Source organism: Pinus tabuliformis, chromosome 8 (genome assembly GCF_031772625.1).
Source record: "Pinus tabuliformis cultivar Carrire ecotype Pingquan chromosome 8, CPIR1, whole genome shotgun sequence".
NCBI classification, from domain to species: domain Eukaryota; kingdom Viridiplantae; phylum Streptophyta; class Pinopsida; order Pinales; family Pinaceae; genus Pinus; species Pinus tabuliformis.
Genome location: NC_142294.1, coordinates 11,353,287 through 11,376,588, shown reverse-complemented (window position 1 = coordinate 11,376,588; position 23,302 = coordinate 11,353,287). Strand labels below are relative to the sequence as shown.

Here is a 23,302-nt window from a genome sequence, read left to right as displayed (position 1 = left end):
TCTGGCCTAATCATCACTTTGTAAGTTTGTAGCACCTATTAAGTTGTTTCAGAAATGTATGCTAAAGCACCTGCGATTGGATCTAGGGTATTCTTGAATCCAGACCATTGGTCATGCTTTATGTCTATTAATAAACTGTCATCTGTCTGCAAAGCTAAAATGGCTTGAGAGGAGCAGAATGTGCTATTCAAGCTTGAATGACTTAGATATTTGCCAACTGGTGATATTCATAAATTAAATTTTTATTTTGCTAATGGATGTGTCATGACTCATTATATGATGTCTATTCTCCTTGGTTCAGAAGTGGCTACATGTGTAAATGGTCCTAGATTTCCTTCATTCCAGCTGTATGCTATTTTCTGTAAGGAACATTTATTCATCACCGGAATTTTTCATGCTTGAAGGAATTTGCTGATGTATATTGATTTTTCATTCCTTCATTTATGTTTACCTGAGTAAAAGGAGCAGAGTTATGGTCTTCTTGCAATAGCTTGACTGAGGATAACTCAATTTCATGAAATATCACAGGGAATGGGACAAACTCAAGATTAAAGTATGCTGGAATGGAGTTCACCGTTTGGGTATTCAAGCATGTAAGGGAGCCATCTAACTAGACAACTTGGTGATTTCAGTTTTTCGTTACTGTGCTGCATTACAGGAAAATTTTTGGTACCATGGAAGCTCATTCCTTTATTGCGAAAGCACCATAGAAGTGATTTAAAGTTTTAAACTCCATTTACTTTTGTTTATGCTGCAATATTGAATTCATCATTCACCCTTTAAAATAACATTAACTATGATTCTATGAAAATGAATGCTTGGAACCATGGAATCATTTGGTATTATGATTGATAACACTGGTTGGTTCACTACAGGAGATCAAAATCAAAGAAAGTATTTGTTATGCCCCTATTCTAGGAAGTTTACTCATCCATTTTAGGCCCAAACTTGCTGCATGCATATATACGTGTTACCTCAACAATTGGCTAAGTATATTGAGCTATTTTTCATATCTTGTGCCATTTGTGTTCCTCATCAATGATCTTAAGTCTTAACGGTTGACAAGCTAAAAGGAAAGGAGGCAGGTTAACTCTCAAGTCAACAAATACAGCTTTAACATTTCAGTAAAGAAATTCAAACAGATGATTTTGTTCAAACTTCAAACTGATTTATTAAATTTAGAGTTTATCTCACATAGTGATCACAACACACAGAAGAAAGGAAAATTGATGTTAATGCCTACAGATGTCAAAGCATGGTCACTGAAAAATTTGGGATCAGTGTAATTGTAATACTAATACATCAACAGGAAGTGCCTAAACTATTAGAGATAACGATCATATTTGTAACTTAGATGTATCAGGACCATGACAATTAATAAAGTCTCATTAATAAAATGATTTAGTAATGAGGCATTTAATATAGTAGTTAATTGTTAGGTATATGGGAGTTACACAATGTACTCCTTTTCCCTTACTTTGTGATGAGACATTGTATCATCTAATGCATGAATATATCCAATCTTTCTCTTCATTATGTGTATTCCTTCCCACAATTGTGTGTGGAAAAATAACACGGTCTCATATCCAAGTTGAAAAGAAGTTGAGGAAGCTGGTGAAGGAGCTAGGGGGGCTGCTATGATGAGAGAAGGCATCGAAGAAGGGTGCAGAAAATAGTTTGAATTTGTTAATGAGACGTGAAAGTTGCTCAGCTTCTGATTCATTGACTTTATTTTTTAATGTTCCAATTTCATCCAGCAATGTTTGATTAAAGCTCTTCATGTGAGAATTTTCTTCATCTTTTGCTGATAGGGTCTTCTGAAATTCTTCATTAATATCATCCTTTTATTGTTCTAATCTTTGATAACTCTGTTTCATAGCCTTGTACTTTTGACTTGTGCAAGTAATTTCTGACTGTGGTCTTTTAAGAGAGCAATTTCCTCATTTTTATCTGAATTCGTTAATTTTTTTTTGCATCTTTGATATTGACTTTTGATTTTCTTGAGTGATCACCTATGATATATCTTTCAGGTCTTTTGATGAAAGTACTATTGAATCTGACTTAACTGTAATGTCCTGAAGGGAAAAGTCAAAAACTTTTTCTCTGTTCAATATGAAGGAATCCGGTATTCGAAATCATGGAAAACTGTGAATTATGCTGTTCTCTTCTTTATACATAGTTGTAACATTGAATTGCGATGTATATTTATAATTATCAATTATCACTTGCAAGTCCTTAATTTCATAGTGTTTCTTGCAAAAAATATCTTCCTTTTCTCTTATATTTGGCTTTGGAATTGATAATTGATTTGCCAAATCACCATTAATGTAATTTTACTCTTCGTTCACATTGATAACAATATTAGTTTCTTTTCTTTGAATACTCCCGTTTAGAGTAAATAATCCTCACCATATAGTTGGGCAACCTTCATAAGAGAATCTTCCCTAATTTTCGAATTATCCCTTTTTATTTATTTTTATTTTCAATAATTGTAATAAGCTTCAATATTGGTGTTTTCCCCTTTTATAAAAATATAATTCCCTTTCATATATGTACTTTTTAACGTTGAAGTTCTTGGTAGTTTCAGAAGGTCTTTTACATGAGTTTGGTGTCTTAGCATGTAGAAGATGGTTGATTGCGACTGCCTCTTTAGGTGTTTGCGTGGTGGAGTAGGTGATTTGTGACTTCTTTCCTAAGTCTAACTTAGCAAAAGTGCAATAATTAAAGTCAATTAATTATAGTGGACTATTAAGCCAAAGTACTAAGGATAAATAATAAAATTATTTAAGTGACTTAGATATGATCTCAACCATTGATATCAAGTGAAGCGAGATCTAATATTGGCCATTAATGACTTACGATATTAGGGTTAGGGATTTGGCTAAATGAATTCATAAAATAATCTTAATGGAGGGGTGAACACTGAAGACACAATACAACCACACAACATTTAGAGATATTTTATCAATGGGAGGAAGTGATTTTATCTAGAGCGAGAGGTTGAGCTAGACTGAAGATAAGGGAGGAAAAGTGTAGGGAAATTTTGAGAGTAATTCCACGAGGTTGAGTTTAGGAATTCGAGAGGCCGAGTAGCTGAAGCGCAGAGGAGGCCAATTTAACTAGTGCGTTGATTTCCTTGAGTGTGCAGGGGTCATATGAGGAGGAAAAAGAGGGATGATTTGTTGGTGCTGGAGGCTTGAGTTTCTACAAGTTCGAATTCTTCAGGGGGTCAATCTTTTGATAGACTGTGTTACCACAAAATCTAGTAGGGCCCTAAGGGGGGGAAACCTACGTGACAACTGCTAGACTAAGTGACAACGAGGACAATGGCCCATTGTCACCACAACTAAGGTCCCTTGCTCTTTACGGACCTTCACCGATGGGAGGAATCCCTGTATGATTATGATCACCTATAATAGATATTCTAGGCTTGAATGTTCAAGGTGATGGAGCTAGACCTCATTCGAAGAGAGGCTCAATAAAGGAATGAGGTTTCAAAGAACCGAATGGCTCTTTAAGGAAAACCCTAGAAAAGAAGGCACAAGACCTAGGGTTTTGAGGTTTCTCGATGGTTATGGGTGGTTATAGGTATTCACAAGGTTAAGGCCCAAGAGAAGAAAGAGCTTTTTATGATTTATTCCAGTGAATACTGTTATGAATAATTAATTCATAAATAAATAAATAATGACTAATAAATAAATAAATAATAAATAATTAAATATTTTTATTAATAATAATTGTGAAAGGGCTTATGGTCCAAATTCGTGACCAATCAACCTTGTGACCAGTCACTGCCTATTTAGGAATACCGTCCGAGGGATTGTAATCCATCATCTGAATATTGAATAAAAATACATATTATTTCCAAGTGTTTAATTGTGTCTTCGGGAATTAAAATCCAGCTAATAAGTTGTTGTTCTAACAATGGTATCAGAGCATTGATCCGCGGTCACTCTTTCGCTGCATAAGACATCACTTTGCGTTCACAACTATCATCTGCCCACAACATCAAATCCATCCACCATTATTCATCTCACTGTTCCCTGTGCTTGCTCCTCGCCGCATCCCTTCTGTTCCACGCTAAATTGTTCCGATCAACTCGTTACCCGCATTCTATTACCATTTCACTGCCAGATTCTTCGTCATTCATGCCTTGACCACCTGTAGTGAACAATCGCTCCATCCCGACAGCGCTGTTCCTCTCGCTCCACTCCATTGACGTCCTTTGTCTAATCCAATTCATGTGTCGCCAGGTTCCCCGACGCCCTTTGCCAGTTCATTTCATTGTCCCGACAACCCTCGTCACCATTGCCCTTGTCTCCCCTGTCGGCCGTTTTCCATATCGATAAGTCGTGTCCACCCCAACCATTCCCCTGTCCGACCCACTGGTCCCTGTCTCCCGTACTGCCACCACCTTTGCCTTTTTGTTGATCGACAACTAGCCATCATGCTGTTTTTTTGACGTTGATTCATTTTAATTCATTGATATACCATATAATTATATTAGATATTATAAATATATAGTTTATAATTAATTCAATTATATAATTAAATTATTTAAATAAAAAATTGCTATTATTATTATTATTATTATTTAATTAAAAAAATTAGTTCTACCAAGAAAAAGAAAAAAATGGGGAGTAATAATGACGACGCTGTTATGAATAAATATATAGGAAATAATGTAAATGATAATAATTATAAGTAATGATTCATTAATTAGTAATTAGGTTGAAGAGTCATGTCTAAATGAGACATGACTCTCCATGAAGAGACACCTGCTTGGTATATAAGCAAGCTTCTCGTTCTCATTGTATCTGTTGGACACCTAATCCTCTAAGGGTTGGTGTGGAAGCCGAATAGACTAAGGAAGTCCAAGAGACCTTGGGATATGGAACCCAACGGTCACACCATGTACTATAAATGTATATCAATTGTTAATAATAGTGGTACTCTCTTGTTTATCTTTAATATTCTGTTGCTGCCATGTGTGTGTTTAACGTGGCATCAGAGCGGGCGATCTCCTGCCCTGCTCAAGTATGAGCCACTTGTTTATGTGAGCTTGTTGTTATGTGGCCTTTCTATACATATCAGTCCTGTACCTTTGTTCTAGATTGCCATCTCTGTAAAATCTCTATTGTCGAATGAGTTGGTCAAGAGTTAAATGTTATACCATACCCTGAATTTCGTGAACCGCCTTAATACGCTTTCTAGAATCTATCTGCACCGGTTAGAGCACAGGTCTCAAATTAGTTTTATATAGAGTAACTCCTCTGACATTTCTATTCCTGGTATATACGTTCTTTCTCTGTGTGTTAATTGAAGTTCAAGGTTTATATGCTAAGTTACAGTGTTACTCCTGCAATAAATTTCGATTGTATTTATATATCCGTTGAGATTATTGTGAGCACTATATCATCTGGTTCATAGCTGCTCCAATCTGAGTTTGGTTTGGAATTGACTTGTGGTCTCGTCAAATTTAGGGCTCTGCCATCTAAGCCTATTTGTCTATTACCTCTAAGGCAGCCTTGAATTTTTCCTTTGGTAATGGCAAGCATTCCTTTTGAATATGGAAGCGTACCTACGCTGGAAAAGGCATCTTCAAAGTCTTGAATACTTGTCTGGTTCACTGTTCTATTCTATTTCGATTCATTCCAATTCCAATTCCAATGGCAGACGTGAATCACTAGCCATGCATTATAAGCAGAAACTCTAGTACATCATTGTTGTGTGTTTGAAGGTCAGTCCATTCAAATTCGACTGAGAATTTTATTCTCTATTGAATGTTTGTGTTGACACATTGACCATAACCCCAACTCGAACATCAAGCCGCTGCCTGGAGGTGTTGTGCAAGAAGGGCGTTTGTGTGAACCAACGACAGTCATCCTCAGCCTATGCATTGTCAGCTCCATTGAAGCGAACCGCCATTCATGGCTCTCCAAACCACTTGTCTAAACTGTGATTTGGTGTTGTGTGTCAGACTTGACTTGTGGTGTTGTCTGTCGGGCCTGATTATATCATTGCTCGCTCCTTTGTGGTATTACCTCGTTCACACTCCGGTCCCTACCACTTTGGTTCACACTCTAGTATCAGAGCTCCTCCATATCATGACTCCAATATAAACTGGCGGAAGTGTTAAATTTATAGCGGAACAGAGGAAAACATGACAATTTTGAGTCAAAAGCTGAAGGGGAACAACAGCCGTCCGATCGATAGATGTAACAGTCATCGCTTGGAAAAGGTGCGCGGAAGATAGCCAACGAAAAAGGTGGTCTTCGCACAGGAAATGGTATTTCGGGGGCATAAAAAGTAGTAAGCGATAATCTCGTGAGTCCGCCCGATTCCACTCACCTTTTGACACGCAGCCACTAGAGGAGAGCGAAAAACCGCCCATTTCGGACGGGTAATCGTCACGCAAGTTTTCCTTCCGAAATCGCCGAAGATCGTCGGATCCTGTGAGTGCAGATATGTGATGGAGGATGGTCGTGCAAGTTTGATTGATTGCGGAAAGGATATCAACCGTCAGATCATGGGGTTGAAATCTAAGGTGTAGAATGAATCCGATAAAGTTAAACCTTGGGAACTGTGTAAAAGCTTCGAATTGGTGAAAAGGTGAGTTTACGTGTATTCCGCTATTGGTTGATTGACCGGGTTCTTTGGGAATTAAAATGCATAGTCCTTGTACGTGGTGCTCCGTGGTCTTCATATACTCTGCTTCAAACTTTTGGTATCCATTGAACGCTGCTCCATCCATCAAGTCTACGAAGGCTGCTAAGCTAGCTGCCCCAGCAAAGAAGCCAATTTCAAAGAAGGCTCCTCCAGGTTATATACATTAACGCTGTCCAGATATATACGCTGTTGATAAGTTGAACGTTGTTAGTATAACGCAGTTTGTAGAGATACAATAACGCTGTCCATTGTATTGTTTCAACTGCGTTTCCATCATAATAACACTGTCCAACATGATATAACACGCCAGCAGGGTTGACAAGTGGATGTGAAATCTTTGAAGTTTCTTAACATTGGCATGAGCATTTTAATATTGAGCGTTGAGCATTGCATAAGGCAATCCCCTTGGTGTTGTATTATTCAAAATTGAGTGGGGACGATTAAAATTCCACGGCCTGGAACTACTATATGCTGCTTTGAATGCATTGAAGGCTATTGTGCACGGGTGTTATATGGTGTATGGTAGATGAAATATAGAAGCTAATCTCATTTCTGTTGGGGTCTTGTTATTGCTGGAAAAGAAGAGCCTGTGGGCTGCAAACTTGTCAAGCTGGACATTTTGTTAAGGCAACAATATTAGGCTTGCTGTGTAGAAATTGAGGCACAAGACACTGTGAAGTGAGAACATGAGCAAACATTAGTGCAAATTAATTCGTGTTGGCAAATTAATTTTCTAAAACCATTATTATTTCTACAAGTGCATTTTTGGTCTGATTGTTTGGAAAATGGATAAAATTGGTGAAGTATTAGAGTTGTTAAATACTGTAATACACTCCACAGTTCATGATACAGTGAAAATCAGCAAGAACACTCTCTGTGATATTAAAACCTATCTGCAGTATACACAAGACAAGATAGAATTTTTGGAGCTTGAATCTCAGCTACAACAAGAAGAATTAAAACAAAGGAGTCATCATTCTGAACCTGTTTCTGTTCAGAACAATGAAACAGACTCCCATAAGCAGCAAGTTGATTCAGATATAGTGCCCAATAAAGCAGCAAGGTTACATGCAGATGCAGAAATTCAGTCTGCATTTCCCAAGCCCATCATCAGACCTTGGGAAGAACTTGTCCACAACAAGCACAAAACAGGTCTTGGATATGACAAGGAGGTTTCCTTTCATATTCCAGATTACTCAAAGCCCATCCAGTTTCAGAGTGCTAGATTTCTTCATGACAGTTCACCTTCAGCTGTTCCAGATTTTGCCCCTCTTCCACAACAACAGATTGTGAAATGCCAACACTGTGATCGAGTTGGCCATATGAAAGATCATTGTTTTGATCTTCATCCATGTAAGCATTGTCATAAAACCAATCATTCTTCAAACAGATGCTTTAGAAACAAACCTCCTGCAAGAACAAAGATTCATCTTGGATGGATCGCTTCTTGGCAATGGATATCAACAACAAAGAAGAAATTTCAGTCATATGTCTAAACTTGTTCTAGAGTATTGAACAGTCTTGCAGTTGAGTCTTCTCCATCATCTCACCTTGTATCTGACAGGGGGGAAATGATGCTCATCTACAAGATTCAAAACCACATCAAGCGAGCCTAAGTCACAACCTGCCATACCAGATTTAGAGTTGTAGCCAGAGACAAAGATGCCCCTGAGCATGCCTTCAGTTTGTGACACCTCTTCAAAGAATTGGGGACACTTCCTCTAGCAGAAGACTTCAACTTCTTGCCAGTTTTGGAAGAGTTCCAGGAATTGCATTAAGCATTCCAGAGTTGTTGGTCATCCTTAAACCATCACAGGTTGAGACTTCCCTTTTCAGGTTGAAGTTCTCCCTTTTATGCGGGGTGAGACCTCCCTTTCATGGTTGAAAGTTTCCCTCTTCAAAACATCAGAAGCACTTCCTCTAGCAGAAGACTTGAGCTTCATGCCAGACTTGGAAGAGTTCTGGGAACTGCACTAAGCATTCCAGTGTTGGTGGTCATCCTTAAACCGCCACCCTTTATACCAACATTTCAGAGAGCACATTTAGCGTAGTGATGCCATGCATTTTTGCATGTTTTGTATTACAACACTCTTCTTGGACTCATACATAACCTTTCGAATTAAGGGGGGGAATGTTGGACACCTAATCCTTTAAGGGTTGATGTGGAAGCCGAATAGACTAAGGAAGTCCAAGAGACTTTGGAATGTGGAATCCAACGGTCACACCATGTACTATAAATGTATATCATTTGTTAATAATAGTGGTACTCTCCTGTTTATCTTTAATATTCTGTTGCTGCCATGTGTGTGTTTAAATAAAAAATTGCTATTATTATTATTACTATTTAATTAAAAAAAATAGTTCTACCAAGAAAAAGAAAAAAATGGGGAGTAATAATGACGACGCTGTTATGAATAAATACATAGGAAATAATGTAAAATAATGTAAATGATAATAAGTATAAATAATGATTCATTAATTAGTAATTAGGTTGAAGAGTCATGTCTAAATGAGACATGACTCTCCATGAAGAGACACTTGCTTGGTATATAAGCAAGCTTCTCGTTCTCATTGTATCATCATTCTCATTCACACATTTAATATATAATATTTGTATCCTCATGGATATCTTTATTTTCCAAGTCTTCTGGAGTAATTAATCTGAAGAAGGAACTTGTTCGCTTCATTTGGTATTAGAGCCACGTTTCGCTGATAACCAGGCCTTTGGCCATCAACTTGTCGTCAACTGTGTTGTTGTCGTGATTCTAGCATTTCGCTACCAATTTTGGAGTTTCTCCAGCTTGCTGTTAGGTCCTTGGCCATTAAAAAAAATAAAAATATAGTAAAAAAAAAGATAATAAAAAAGAAGTTATTATTAAAAAAAATATATAGAAAATTACAAAATAATAAATAATAATAAAATCATATAAAGAAAACAAATAAAAAGTAAAAATTACCTGCAGTTGTCATATGCAACGGCCAAGACGCCACCATCGTCGCTGACCCTAGCTAACAGAGACAAGTGCCGCCACAATGTCGGCCATCCACACCATACGCCCAGTCTACAACAACGTTTGCCACTCTCTCGTTGCAGCTACCGTTGCCCCTGACATACTTGTCTAAACACCAACACACCAACATATCCTCGAGATTCCACCAGCATTCGATAGACCAATGACAACTACCACATACAGCTTACGCAACTGCCCCACCACATAAGCACTGCCACTTGAGTTGCGAGCCGCTGTTTGGTCAGTCAACCCACTGACAACCACCAACCACAATAGACTAGCCTTTGAAGTTGTTGTGGCAACTGTGTAATTTGAAGTTGCAATCCTTTTCTTAAGAAAAAAAAATCAATATAGTTTCGTGTCGTCCGTCTGTACTGTTTCATAAGGGCGTGACCATCAATTGTGACCAATCAAATTCCCGAGTCCGTCGCACACCTTAGCAAACCATTGGTATGATCAGACGTCGTTTACTATTGGTGACATACCATAGTTGTTAAGCCCTAACTGCCATTATCAAACGATTTAATTTTAAGGGAAGTTAAATATAGTCGATTAAGGTGTTGAGTATAATACTCTCGAAAAGGTTCAAATTGGAGAATTATAACCAAGTTATAAGTTAATTAATCAAAGAAACTATAAAATATATATATTCAAATATATATTTTAATTCTCAAGACTGAAAGAGGCGATTGCTATAAATTGTTTTAAATCGAAGGTTTTTTTTTATATTAAAAGAATATTAAGTTAAAGAGAAAGGAAAACCTTATATATATATATATATATATATATTCAAGTTATCCGGGTTTTGATATTCCCCAAGTTTTAATATTCCACATAAACAGAGTATTAATATTAAAGGCACAAAATATTTAGAGTTGTTGAAATTGTAAAGACAATCACTAAGTATAATAAATTATAGTTGGAATAAAAAGTGAAGATTGGAAAAAAAAATAACAATACATATTAAATTTAGATTGCTATAAGTTTAAAAAAGGGACAAAAAGAAATTATATTTAAAAAAAAATAAAAGTTATTTTTTTTAAAAGAAAAAAAAGAAAAAAAAGGAGATAAAATAAGTGGAGAAAAAGAAGAAGAAGATGTCGTCCACCAAAAGTAGTGGTTTCCTTGCAATATGTCCTTTTTGTTTAGAAAGATACCCTAATTGTCAAGAGTCATTCATAAATCAAAAAATCGTTTGCAGTAAATGTTAGAAAACTTTTACCTTAGTCGAATCTCTAAGTGATGCACAAAAACAATCAATCGCAAGAGATATAGAACAATTAATGACAATATTTAAGCAACAACTTGCAGATTTAAATGATGAGAAAAAGAACATGGAATCCAAATTTCAAGTTGAACGTCCATCATCACTCCTACAAAACGTTGTAATCCAGTGTATCGAGAAAGTGCAGCTAGAAGATCAAGAGAATGGCAAAATAATGAAATTTTAGTAAAACAAGAAAGTGTTACAATATGAACATAAAAAGCTTGTGGATATGCATTACAAAGAAATAATGGAAAAAGACGAAGAAATTTCTCGCCTCAAGAACCACGTCGAAAAATTACTTGCACAAGTGAAGAAGACTAAAGTCACAAAGAAAGAACTCAAGAAGCACTTATCAGAACAAGAAGAGGAAACTTGACGTTTAAAGAACCTTAATAAAAATTTATTAGAACAAATCGGAGATCTGAAATATGAAAAACTTAAAAGTCAAAACATTGAAAAGAAGGTTGATGAATCAGAAACCAAAGAAATTTTACGTCTGAGAAACCATAATAAAAGTTTACTCACTCAAATTAAGAAACTTAAGGATGATAAGAATGCATTAAAAGACAAGTTAGAACAATTTACTCAAGAAGAAGTATGGAAATCTCCAGCTGTAACAACCCAAGTTGAAGATAAGGGAACTGATACTGATCCAGGGAATATGATTAGGGAAACGGCACACTTAGATGTTGCAGTTCAGATGATTAATATCCCAAGTGAAGGTTTTGTAACAAATTCAACAACATCGTCCCCTGAAGTAAATCAAAAAATTTCCACACACTTAATAAGGGAATGTCAAACCAAAAAGTTTCCTATGGGCATCCGAATCATAAGAGTAGACAACTCAACCATTCTACATATCAGGACCATTTAGAACATAAACAACAAATTGATGTTCCAGAGAAGAGTGATGTAACCTCCATCCAATCCTATGATGACAAGTCGTTACAAAATTCCAGCGATTAGAATATTACACAAAAGAATAATCTAGGATGGTCTGATCCTTTCTCAGTGCGATAGTTTTGTTTGTCACTTAGAGGATCATATCAACATGTATCGACAAAGATGGTAGTCCCGAGACAAAAAAACATTTGAAGCCGAAAAAGAGATCAAACCTTTTTCATTAACAAGCTTTGAGGACGTCTTATGATAGCACTTATCATAGATGAAAAACACGGGGCAACATGATTTCATGACGTCTTATGATCGCACATGCTTGGATTAGACCCATAGAATCGACAGGGAAGTAAAAATATGCAAATTTAATCTAAATGCAACTAATCTACCATGAGAAATATCATATGATGTTCGTTCTAATTTGAAAATCAGTACGCAATGCATCCTACCCTAACATGCATATAGCAAGTCTAATACTAAATGTAATCATAAAGCTAGTGCAACCAACATATCATCAAATCAATATAAATATGTCTGCCTATATCATCACTCATGCAATAAATCCCATAGTGAATGCAAAAGCAATCACATGGAGGACGATGCGGGCGGGAGGTGGCATAACATGGTTTCCATGCGAGGTAAGAGGAATCCCTAAGAGGAGGAACATGAGTCAATGTAGTAGTGCGGGGTCTTCCCCCTAAGTACACAATGGTGGAATGAATGATTGCCCTTAAGAACTTCTTATTACAACCATTGTTCATAATATTCTGCTTTATAGATGCCACAAGGTCGTGATGACATGGGGATGAAGGGTGAGGGAAAGGAGGAGTGTAACGAATATGTTGCTCAAGGTGATGGTCCCATTGGAGAGGGGAGGTCATGGAGTGATCAAAACCTTGAGGGTGTGTCCAAGGAAATAAAGTGTAGTCAATGAGGGGCTCGTCCTTGACACTATGTTCAAAAGGGGGATAGGGCTCATGGTCACTTTAGATCATATGACAATGGGTGAGGGAATTTGAAGCAACAAAACCTGTAGCTTGTTGGCTTGAATGTAAAAATACACGAGAGGTATTTTGTAATAAGAATTTGTTATATATAAAAATGTATTAGTGATGTCAAATGTTATAATGAAGACCCACATATATACTAGGCAGGTGTCCTTTCGCGATTGGGCATGTCTTGTAGACATGCCTTTTCACTTAACTTAATGACTATTTAAAATAATTAATATTTGATTATTTACATTATTTATACACTTTATTTTATGTAATTTATATTCATAACATTGGCCCCTTCCTTCAGAAGCTTTATCCTCAAAGCTTGTAGCTGACGATTTTCTTCACATCGGTGTAGGTTGTCTTCGACGTGTATAATTCGTCATTGGTACCTTAGCATGTAAAATTCTCTGTTAACGTTAATCGTGGTACATGACGAGCCCCGACTTTGATTTTTTCCCCCTTCTTTATATGCCTTTTGCCTTTTATGATTTTTCTTTGATTAACTTCTCAGGGCTCAAGGGATAAGAGCACGATGTGTAAGGTATAACAATGGATATCCCCTTTAAGGTCGGGCTGTTCATTGCTCACTAGGGGTTGGGACACACATGGGTTCCTGAATGATAAAGGAGGCTCATCTAGGGCCTATAGGAACCAAGGTGATGGCCATGATAATGGGGTAGAGCTTATGTGTTGGCTTTTTCCCACATGCTAAATGTGTTTGTCCCGACCATCTTTTGCATTTTGTGGTACATTTTCTTTTTGAATGTGGTCAATTATGCTTTTACTTTTCTTTTTAGCTGCATCAACCTTTGGGGCATCATTCCAGGCCCGACCCAAGGTGTGGGCAAGGGGGAGGGAGGCTAACCCTATGTGGACTGAAGTGGGAGAAATTATGAATGGGGTTATAATGAACGGAAGGGGAGTGATATATGTGGATGAGGGAGTGGGACCACGCAACCAAAATTAGAATTTCCTATGTACTACCATCCTTAAAGCCCAAAGGTCAGTAAAAGAGATCCCATGGGACTAGGGTCCAAGGTTAACATCCAAAAGAGGTCTAGGGGACAAGAGCACATACCTAGCCCGTTCTTTTCGCTGAATCTCCACATTATTCCATGCCCAAAAGTATCCATGATAAGCAAACTACAATACTCAATTACCAAATAACAAGGCATACCTTTAGGTTCGGGAGGCCCACCTTTAAACATACAATCATGACAGCTGGGTGAAGGACCACATGGCTAGCTCAAGAGAAATGGCACAACGAGCTAGTTGGTGGCTGCTGTTGGCTGCCGACTGAGGACCATCTTGGAGAAAATTTTCTCGTAGGGATATCACCCACAAAATGGTGGGTAACATCTGGCTCTAACTGGGACGTGATCTCTCGAAAAGTGGGCAAAGCTACTTGAACGGGAGGTCACGAGAACACCAACAATCTCTTGGTACACCGCAGACTTGTTACCTGCACATATCTCTTGGTTTTCATGCGACGTAAGAGGAATCCCTAAGAGGAGGAACATGAGTCAATGTAGTAGTGCGGGGTCTTCCCCCCAAGTACACAATGGTGGAATGAATGATTGCCCTTAAGAACTTATTACAATCATTGCTCATAATATTGTGCTTTATAGATGCCACAAGGTCGTGATGACATGGGGATGAAGAGTGAGGGAAAGGAGGAGTGCAACGAATATGTTGCTCAAGGTGATGGTCCCATTAGAGAGGGGAGGTCATGGAGTGATCAAAACCCTGAGGGTGTGTCCAAGGAAATAAAGTGTAGTCAATGAGGGGCTCGTCCTTGACACTATACTCAAAAGGGGGAAAGGGCTCATAGTCACTTGAGATCATATGACAAGAGGTGAGGGAATCTGAAGCAACAAAACCTGTAGCTTGTTGGCTTGAATGTAAAAATACACGAGAGGTATTTTGTAATAAGAATTTACTATATATAAAAATGTATAAGTGATGTCAAATGTTATAATGAAGACCCGCATATATACTAGGCAGGTGTCCTTTCGCGATTGGGCATGTCTTGTAGACATGCCTTTTCACTTAACTTAATGACTATTTAACATAATCAATATTTGATTATTTGATTATTTACATTATTTATATTCACTTTATTTTATGTAATTTATATTCGTAACATTGCCCCTTCCTTCAAAAGCTTTGTCCTCAAAGCTTGTAGTTGACGATTTTCTTCACATCGGTGTAGGTTGTCTTCGACGTGTATAATTTGTCACTGGTACCTTAGCATGTAGAATTCTCTGGTAATGTTGTCTTGAACTAGGTTTTTTTTTTTTTTTAATAATGTTGTTTCTTTTTTTTAAATATTTTATTTTTTATTTTGTAATAATACTGTTATTATTTTTATTTTTTTTGAAATATATAATTTTTTTTATTTATTATAATAATGATTTTTTCAACAATATATTTATATCTATATCTATATATATATATATATATATATATCATTATTACTTTTTTTTCAATTTTTTTTTTAATTGATATATGTACTCCTAGGTCCATATTGCAGTGTTAAACCCACAAGTCCACATATAAATATACAAAATTTGATGATCAACCTGAGTCGGGTTGGGCTTGCAAGCTGTGAAACCTTCCACGTCACTGTTTTGTAGCTGTAAACCCTTCCACATCACTGTATACCCTATGCTACAAACCTTCCACGTCATTGCTTTGCAAGCCGTGAACCCTTCGACGTCACTGTATAGCCTATGCTACATTTGCATGACTTTTCCAGCCTCGTCTCTTCACCAAGCAAAATTGTTGTGCACTCGATTCAATGAGCACAAAACTAATATATGCGCTCCCAACTAATTTAACTGTAACTCTAAAAGGCACGAGCCGATTCCAATTCCAATGGGCATGTCTTATCGGGTTTTGTCAGGCATATCATATGTTCTAACGCAGTGGACCTGAGGCAGACGATCTGGCAGCGGACAAGCGATGGTAGGAACATTGTTGTGCGTTGTTGGAAGAATCGATAGATATGACATATCAAGCCTTAGTATGACGGATTGAGCTTCGATGGTCCCGCAGGATAGTTTGGTGGATAGTCCGAACCTACTTCGATGGCGGCCTGAATTCCCTTTACACAATTATTTTCAAATGAAGCTGCAACATCACCTAGCAATGTCAAAGACATGATGCTGCTGCCAGGTTCATTTTCAGATAATAGTAGTTCACCTAGTCCACAGCGTGACCCACTTCCTAGGAAACGTATATCATTTGCTATCTTCTTTAGAGAAACTGAAACAATGTTCACAACTTCACTGGTTTCAACAAAAGCATCATGTCCTGCCAAAGCTTCAAACTTGTTCTCAGCTGTAATAAATGGTAGTTGTGTTTCTTCAGCAACAGTTGCAGCAATTTTAATGTCAAACCCTTTTTTAGTATTGAGACCAGTTCCAACTGCAGTCCCTCCTTGTGCAAGCTGATATATACGAGGTAATGAGTTTTTAACACGTTTTATGTCATATTTCACCTGGGTAACATAACCACTAAGCTCTTGACCAAGATTTAACGGTGTTGCATCTTGGGTATGTGTATGCCCAATTTTCACTATATCCTTAAATTCATTGCGCTTATCTTCCAATGTAGAAAGAAGCTGCCGCAAGCTTGCTATGAATTTTGAGTTCATTTACACTGCTGTTTTCTTTACTACTCCACCATCCTTTGTAGAAAACTCTGTAACTAGCCCAAAAGTTTCTGTTTTCCTTCAGATCCCTCACCAGAGCTCCCCAAAGATGAAGACATATTCGCAATGATCAATTCACTCATAGATTCTGAGTCTTGTAAAGGTTCTGAGGTTCCCCTAGAAATATCCCTTTCAGTGATCTCATCTACAGATGTTGAAACTCCTGATATCCTTAAGGAGGGAGTGTCCACAACATTAACCATGCTTCCTGATGACTTCTTTGGCAATAGTATCTTTTCACATTTTGTGGGATTGCTAAATGAACCACAAGGATGGGCAGCAGAATCAGGATCTGGCAATGAAGAATGCATAACTGTTTCTATAGCTAGCTCAGAATTAGCCCCTCCATCAACAACTTTAACTGTCTTCTGTAGGGCTTCCACTAAAGGAGCTGTTGAGGTAGATAATGAAGTCTGACTCAAAAATAACTCCTTCGCCTGCCTGTGAGAACCAGTAAGTTTAGATTCCTCTGCAACCACCTCTCCTTTATGAGGATTAGCCATTTTCACTTCCCTTTTATTATCAGAATCAAAATCAGTGATCTTCACATCTTCAAAATCTTGTTTTTTCTCAAGAGCCACCGATGGCAGATTTTCATTGACATCTTCTTTCAACAAGGATAAATCTAATATCCTTTCATTGTCAATATCTACAACAACCTGCTCTTGCTCCAGGGTCACGAATGACAATTTTTCATTGACAACATCTTCTTTGGGCATGGCTGAATCTTTTGGCTTTTCTTTCTCAATATCTACAATAGCCTGCTCTTTCTCCAAAGTCACATGGTAGTTTTTCATTGACGACATTTTCTTCATTGTTATAATATTGTACATCTCCTTGTTTCTCTAGACAATCCTCATCTTGATTTATATAAGATCCATTGGAATCATTATCTTGATCATTTTTTGCAACATCTTTATTTTCATTATCATCATTCTAGTCAAAATATTCTTCTCCTGCTTCACCTTGTTCCGTTTCTTCATTGTCGCTATCATCTTCCTTATTATCAATTTCCTTTTGACATGATTTAATTTATGCATATGATTTTTCTAAACGCCGAAATGCTTCTTGAATTTTACTAAACTGCTCCATGAATTCAGGACGTGAATGTAATGGCAATTTGTGTGGCGAGCAACGTTCAAAGACTCGCATGATTATATTTTGCGCCAGTGTTGATAATATCGGTATCGGGAAAATATCGGCGAGGGTCCGGAAAATATCTTATCGGAAATATCGGCAAAATATCGGCAAATATCGGCAAGCATAAAAAATGCATAATATATTCATTTTTTTTCAGATTTCTAAACATATAAAGCAATAACAACATGAACTAAACACATTGGCACATAAATATGAAGAAAACACTGATATATATGATGTCAAATAGAAATGATACATCAAACTTCAAAGGCGATACCAAATCCTGCTGATCCCTGATAGTGATAAATTGATAATTGTCCAATCAAGGACTCAAACAAAAATTAAAATAACATCACACATCCTTGATAATTGTCCAATCAAGGACTCAAACAAAAATTAAAATAACATCACACATCATTGGCATAATTATGAGGATCTTTGTGATACACTCTCGACATGCTCTATAGACAGTCACAATCTAAGCATCATTGTGGTGAGAAGGATCTCGGTGATCCTATAGTAGCTCACTCTGTCTCGGCATACTTATAGTCTTAGAGTATTAGAGATATATGAACAAGAATAAATTATTGGTCTTTGTAACTCAAAAGATAAAGAAAACTCCACGCTATTTGTATGTTCTGGTTATGCTTCTCAATAGATATATCATATTACCAATATAATGTGTTGCAGGCTGCAGCGTTGCGTTGACGGTTGTATTATTGAACAGTGAAGACGTCGGGACTCGGACGATTGCACCGGGTAAACCCTCCTTCGCAGCACCGACCGCCACCGGTTCCGTCTCTCTCCAGCTCGAACGAAAACATTAACAAAGTGACGGGAAAAGCAAAACACTATAACCATTTTATAACCCGATTAAACCTAACCCGCGATATTTACAGTCGTAGCGCGATATTTATGAAAATATCGCCGAAATTTCGGAAATCTCGCGAGAATTTAAAAACATGAAAATATCGCGCTATTGGGCATGTCTTGTAGACATGCCTTTTCACTTAACTTAATGACTATTTAACATAATCAATATTTGATTTTTTTATTATTTACATTATTTATATTCACTTTATTTTATGTAATTTATATTCGTAACAGAATCAGTTGAGGAAGACTCAAGATGATGAACAAGAGGAAAATGTAAAGGGGAGGGTGAAGTGTCATATTCAATGAGTTTTTCTTCCCCAAAATCATAATCTAAAGGCTCAAGTGATTTGAATATAGAATCATAAGGAGGATAGGTAGGAGCCTTATCAATTTCCTCATTATTAACATCAAAGATTGGGTTTTCCCTAAAAGGAGAATCGATTACTTCCAACTGCCCCTCTTCATGCAAGGAAAAATAATAATTCTCCTTCCCAAGGGTATTGATGGATGTCATCATAAATAATGTTTGAGAGAAAGGGGAGACCACTCTCAAGCTCATCTTCCTTGTTGGTGTCATAAATGGGATCACAATCAAATTGAGGACCAACGATTTCCCACTTCTCCTTTTCAATGTGGAAGTAATCTCTAATGTCATCTTCCAAGGGGCTAATGGGATCACCTTCCTCAAGGTTCTCAAAAGAAGAGTCATCGGGAGTAATATCCTTGAGAAAGGCAAGGTTAGTCTCAATTTCGCTTTCCGCATATTCATCCTTCCCAACACATCTGTTCTCAAAATCATCCTGTTCATCATATGGACCTAATGAGGACTCATCTTCCTGCTCATCACTTAGATGCTCAAGATTATCTCCAACTTCTTCATCTTGACTAATGAGACCTTCCCTTCGGAGGGCTTCTTCTAGGCTCTCACAAGCAGCTTCATTAGATTGGAATTTCGGTCCCTTGTACTCCACAAATTTGTTGATCAACCCAATAAACGATGAAATGCTTTCAGGCTCACACGAGTCAATCCAACCTCGGTGCTTGTATTCAATAGAGGCAATAAATAACTCCATGAGGATTTCTAGATGAACCACATTAACCTCAGAAGCATGCTTGATAAGTTTTGCTATGTGGTCAATTGTTGTGGATGGATCACCCTCAAATTGTGCCATATTTTGCATGAGCTTCCAATCCAGGCCATTTGGGTATCCTAGAACTCATGTGATATCCAAAACAAGAAACCACTCATGAAGCCTTTTAAAATCCATTGATATTTATATATTGATGTCATGGGAGTCCCTAGGGGGAACTAAAATTGCCTTAACAAATGCTTGCTTCACCTTACAGGCATTGACTTTGAGGTTCAATGAAGAACTAGGGCTTCGTTCTTCCAATGGAGTCGCCAATAATGATATGTCAATATGTCGTATGGGGAACAAAACACATGTCTCGTGTCTTGGACAATGGTGCCAGAAATATTACCGCTCAAACTAGCAGGGGTCCTAAAAGGGGATCCTTGAAGGGCTACTACTAGGCTAAGGGCAACAAATGGAACAATAGCCCATTGTCACCTCGGCTAAGGCTCCCTGCTCTTTACGGACTTTCACTAATGGGAGGAGACCCGTTATGATGAGGATCATCTAATGGATAAACTAATGATAGGTTGAGGGGTGATCCTAGAAGCCTATTCACAAGAGAGGCACAAATATGTGGCTTGCTTGCTTTGGAGGCAAGGTTTAAAGCTCTCAAGCTTGAGGGTAATTTCAAGGTTTAGTTTTAGGGTATGTATCTTATAATGGAGGTTCCTAGGCTTTGAAATTCTTGTGAAAGCTTGGATTCCCAGTGATTTTTGAAGAATTACCCTTAATAGTGTATGGGACCACGCGGGACCAAGTGGACTTGAGGGTAGGTCAAGGGGGTAGTGTTTAGCAACCAATGATATGCTTGACCTATTTTGGAGGGGGAAAGGTACCAAAGAAAGATTTTTTAATGCAAGGCTATGTGAGGGCCCTGATGAGGCTCCTAGCCTAAGGAAACCAAGGGAAAGATTCAATCTCGAGGTTAGGGCTTGAGATATCTCAAAATCCCATCGTCGAAATTTCTTCAAAATTGGAGGGCACCTAAGAGACACACCAATGCAGTAGGGGCCAAGAGATCAAACCTTTTTGATGGGTGGTTTGCAAGATAAATGATGCCCTAGGAGGCCTAATGGGCTAGGCCTAGAAAAGGAGAGGGAGTTGGATGAGAAGGTTTAAGATGATCGTCTTTGGGTTGACCAGTGCCTATCCTTTGGGGAGAAATGGAGTCAGGTAGAATTATGACTATGGACCTTCGAATTTTCTAGGTCAAGGAGGCCTTAAAGACAACTTCGCTTGGCACTAGGGCAACAACAAAAGCAACTTCAAAGACTTTATACTTCATTTTGCAAGATAAATGACTTATCAAGATGAATTTTAGTAATGAAACATCCTATGAACATTCATTCATTATACATGGCCCATACATGAAGCATTCACTCTCCAGAAACAAAATTTCCACAACTTCGCATAAGAGATGCAACAAATAAGCCCTAGTATAGCGGAATCCCAACAACAATGTATGTGACAAAATTAGAAAGAAAGAATTGTTGAAAAGTGTAACTAGGTTCAGTCTTCATAAAGACGTGTAATTGTGATTTTATGTAATTGATGCAGAGAAGAAAAATAAAATTATCATTGTAATGCTTGTCTCATGGGTTTCAAGAGCAAGGAATTTTATTTTAGTAATGGCTCCCATTGTGAGCCCTTAGGATTGGTCATAAAGTCAAATTGAGTCAATGTCATGTATGAAGGACCCTTCTTGGGTATGTTACATTTTTGTATGAGTCGTTAAATGAATTAGAAGGCCATCCAAGACCAAGCAAAAGTACATCCTACAAGTCAGCTTCAAGAAGGAATAATGAAACCTCTCAAAAGGACACGTTGACTTATATGCATGGGTAAACAAATATAAATAGGCAGCTTGGCCTCATTTCAGAAGCAAGAATTTCAGTCAAGGTCTAAAATAAGGAGAAGTGCGGAAATCACTAGAGAAGGAGCCATATAACCAACGAAGAGAAGGCAAGAAAAAGCGAAGTGTTTTGGGACTGTTTTTGGGTAATATACACTTCACACGTGCAAGATTTCAAAACCCTCTGTTGTAGAAAGAGCCGAGATACTTCAGGTATTACAGTCATCATGAAGAAGGCAGATTTGGGGGAAGCCTAATAGATCCTCTAGCTGAGTTAAGGAAGGTGAGTCTCTCTCTCTCCAACGAAGAAGATTGAAGGTCAGAATTGCTCAAGGACCGAATCTAGGGCTCTCTGAATTAGGGCTGAAAAGTTTCAGATTTGTTCAAGGGACCAAAGTTTTGAAGGGTAGCCAAGAAGGAGGAAGAAGCAAGAGAGTTGATTATCGTTGACTCAAGGAAGAAAGATCTTATCAAGGAAGCTTTGTGACTTGGTCTTGGAGAGGCAAATAGGTCAAGGGTCTTGGTCTTGGTATTCGTCAATTGAAGTCTCTATAAGAAGAAGAATTTGTTTGGGTTTTCCTCTCAAGTGGGAGAGATTTTGGTCCTTGCTGATCGCCTATATTCTGTGTCTCTTGTCTCTTTATGGTTTATGCATTGGTAGCTGTTTGATGAAGAATAGAATTATAATCATCTAAGTAAAAGAAGATCCTAATCTAAGAAAGTAAAAAGCATTCACAAGTAGTTATCGATTATAGAGAAATCACCTAATTGCTATGCCCTAGATTTGTCAACAAGAATAGCATTAAAATGTACTTACATGTATAAGAATATATCCAACCATCCAAAAACTTGCCATCAAGAAGCTCCAAGACATATGAAAATAATTCAAACATCAAAATTCATTCCATGCTTCAAAAATTCGTCCTGCAAGAAGGATAGTGAAAATCTTTGAAGAGATACAAGTTCCAAATCCAAGTGATGATGCTAAAATGAATCCTCATCACCTCTATTTATACACTTCTAATGAGTTCGATTTAGCTACTTGGGCCTACATTAGCCCCTAGAATAAAATAATGTGTAAAACAACTAACTTTTGGTCACAAGCCCACCAAACTAGCTCATAAACAAAAGAAAAGCCTCTCAAGAGGTCGAATGTTCAATAATACATGTCGTTGGGCCTTCTAAGAAGCCTGATGAAGTCCATAAGTGCCACAATGATGAATAAGACTCCCAAAACTAGTGGACAAGGGGTTGGCCCCTTGTTCTCTAAATAATAAACCTGTGGTGCTTCCAATGGGTGTGAGGGCACACAAATAACCTCATGGGTCTCGAAGTAGGTCGAAGATGTTTGTAGACCATTTGTAAGGACTCAAACGATGGTGTAAGTGATGCCACATCAACATACAAGTCTTGGGTTATCTGCGAAGTGCATGGTACAACTGTGGGGCCGGCTGGGCATGGTGAACCAGGTGCATCTTCCTCGTCCAATAGGTGAATCTCGAGCAATCTCTGAATATCTCTGGGGATCCATGGAGTGTTGTCTATTGTTGTGGAGACCCATGGCTCTCTACACACACCCTACATGTACCAATGTAGCCCTCTGGAGGATTAGGACCCCGTATAGGGAGACCAAACCCAAAATGGAGACAATTTGCAATTCTGCATAAGATCCAATGTATCCCCTAGCCTTCCAGTACAACAAGTCATTTAAGGAAATCGAGTTAAGGAGCTTACAAACCAT

General features: G+C 37.8%; 1 protein-coding gene and 1 pseudogene across 1 annotated transcript in view; one reads left to right on the top strand and one right to left on the bottom strand.

Annotated features, from left to right (window-relative positions):
* Positions 1-23,302, top strand: part of LOC149233914 (ARM repeat superfamily protein) — a 524,198-nt gene that overhangs the window by 102,872 nt on the left and 398,024 nt on the right. Inside the window, exon 9 of the mRNA XM_089371682.1 lies at positions 529-593. Within this exon, the coding sequence (XP_089227808.1) occupies positions 529-593 (65 nt within the window). The remainder of the gene's footprint in view (positions 1-528; positions 594-23,302) is intronic.
* On the bottom strand, positions 15,865-16,500 carry LOC149233916 (fumarate hydratase 1, mitochondrial pseudogene; annotated as a pseudogene).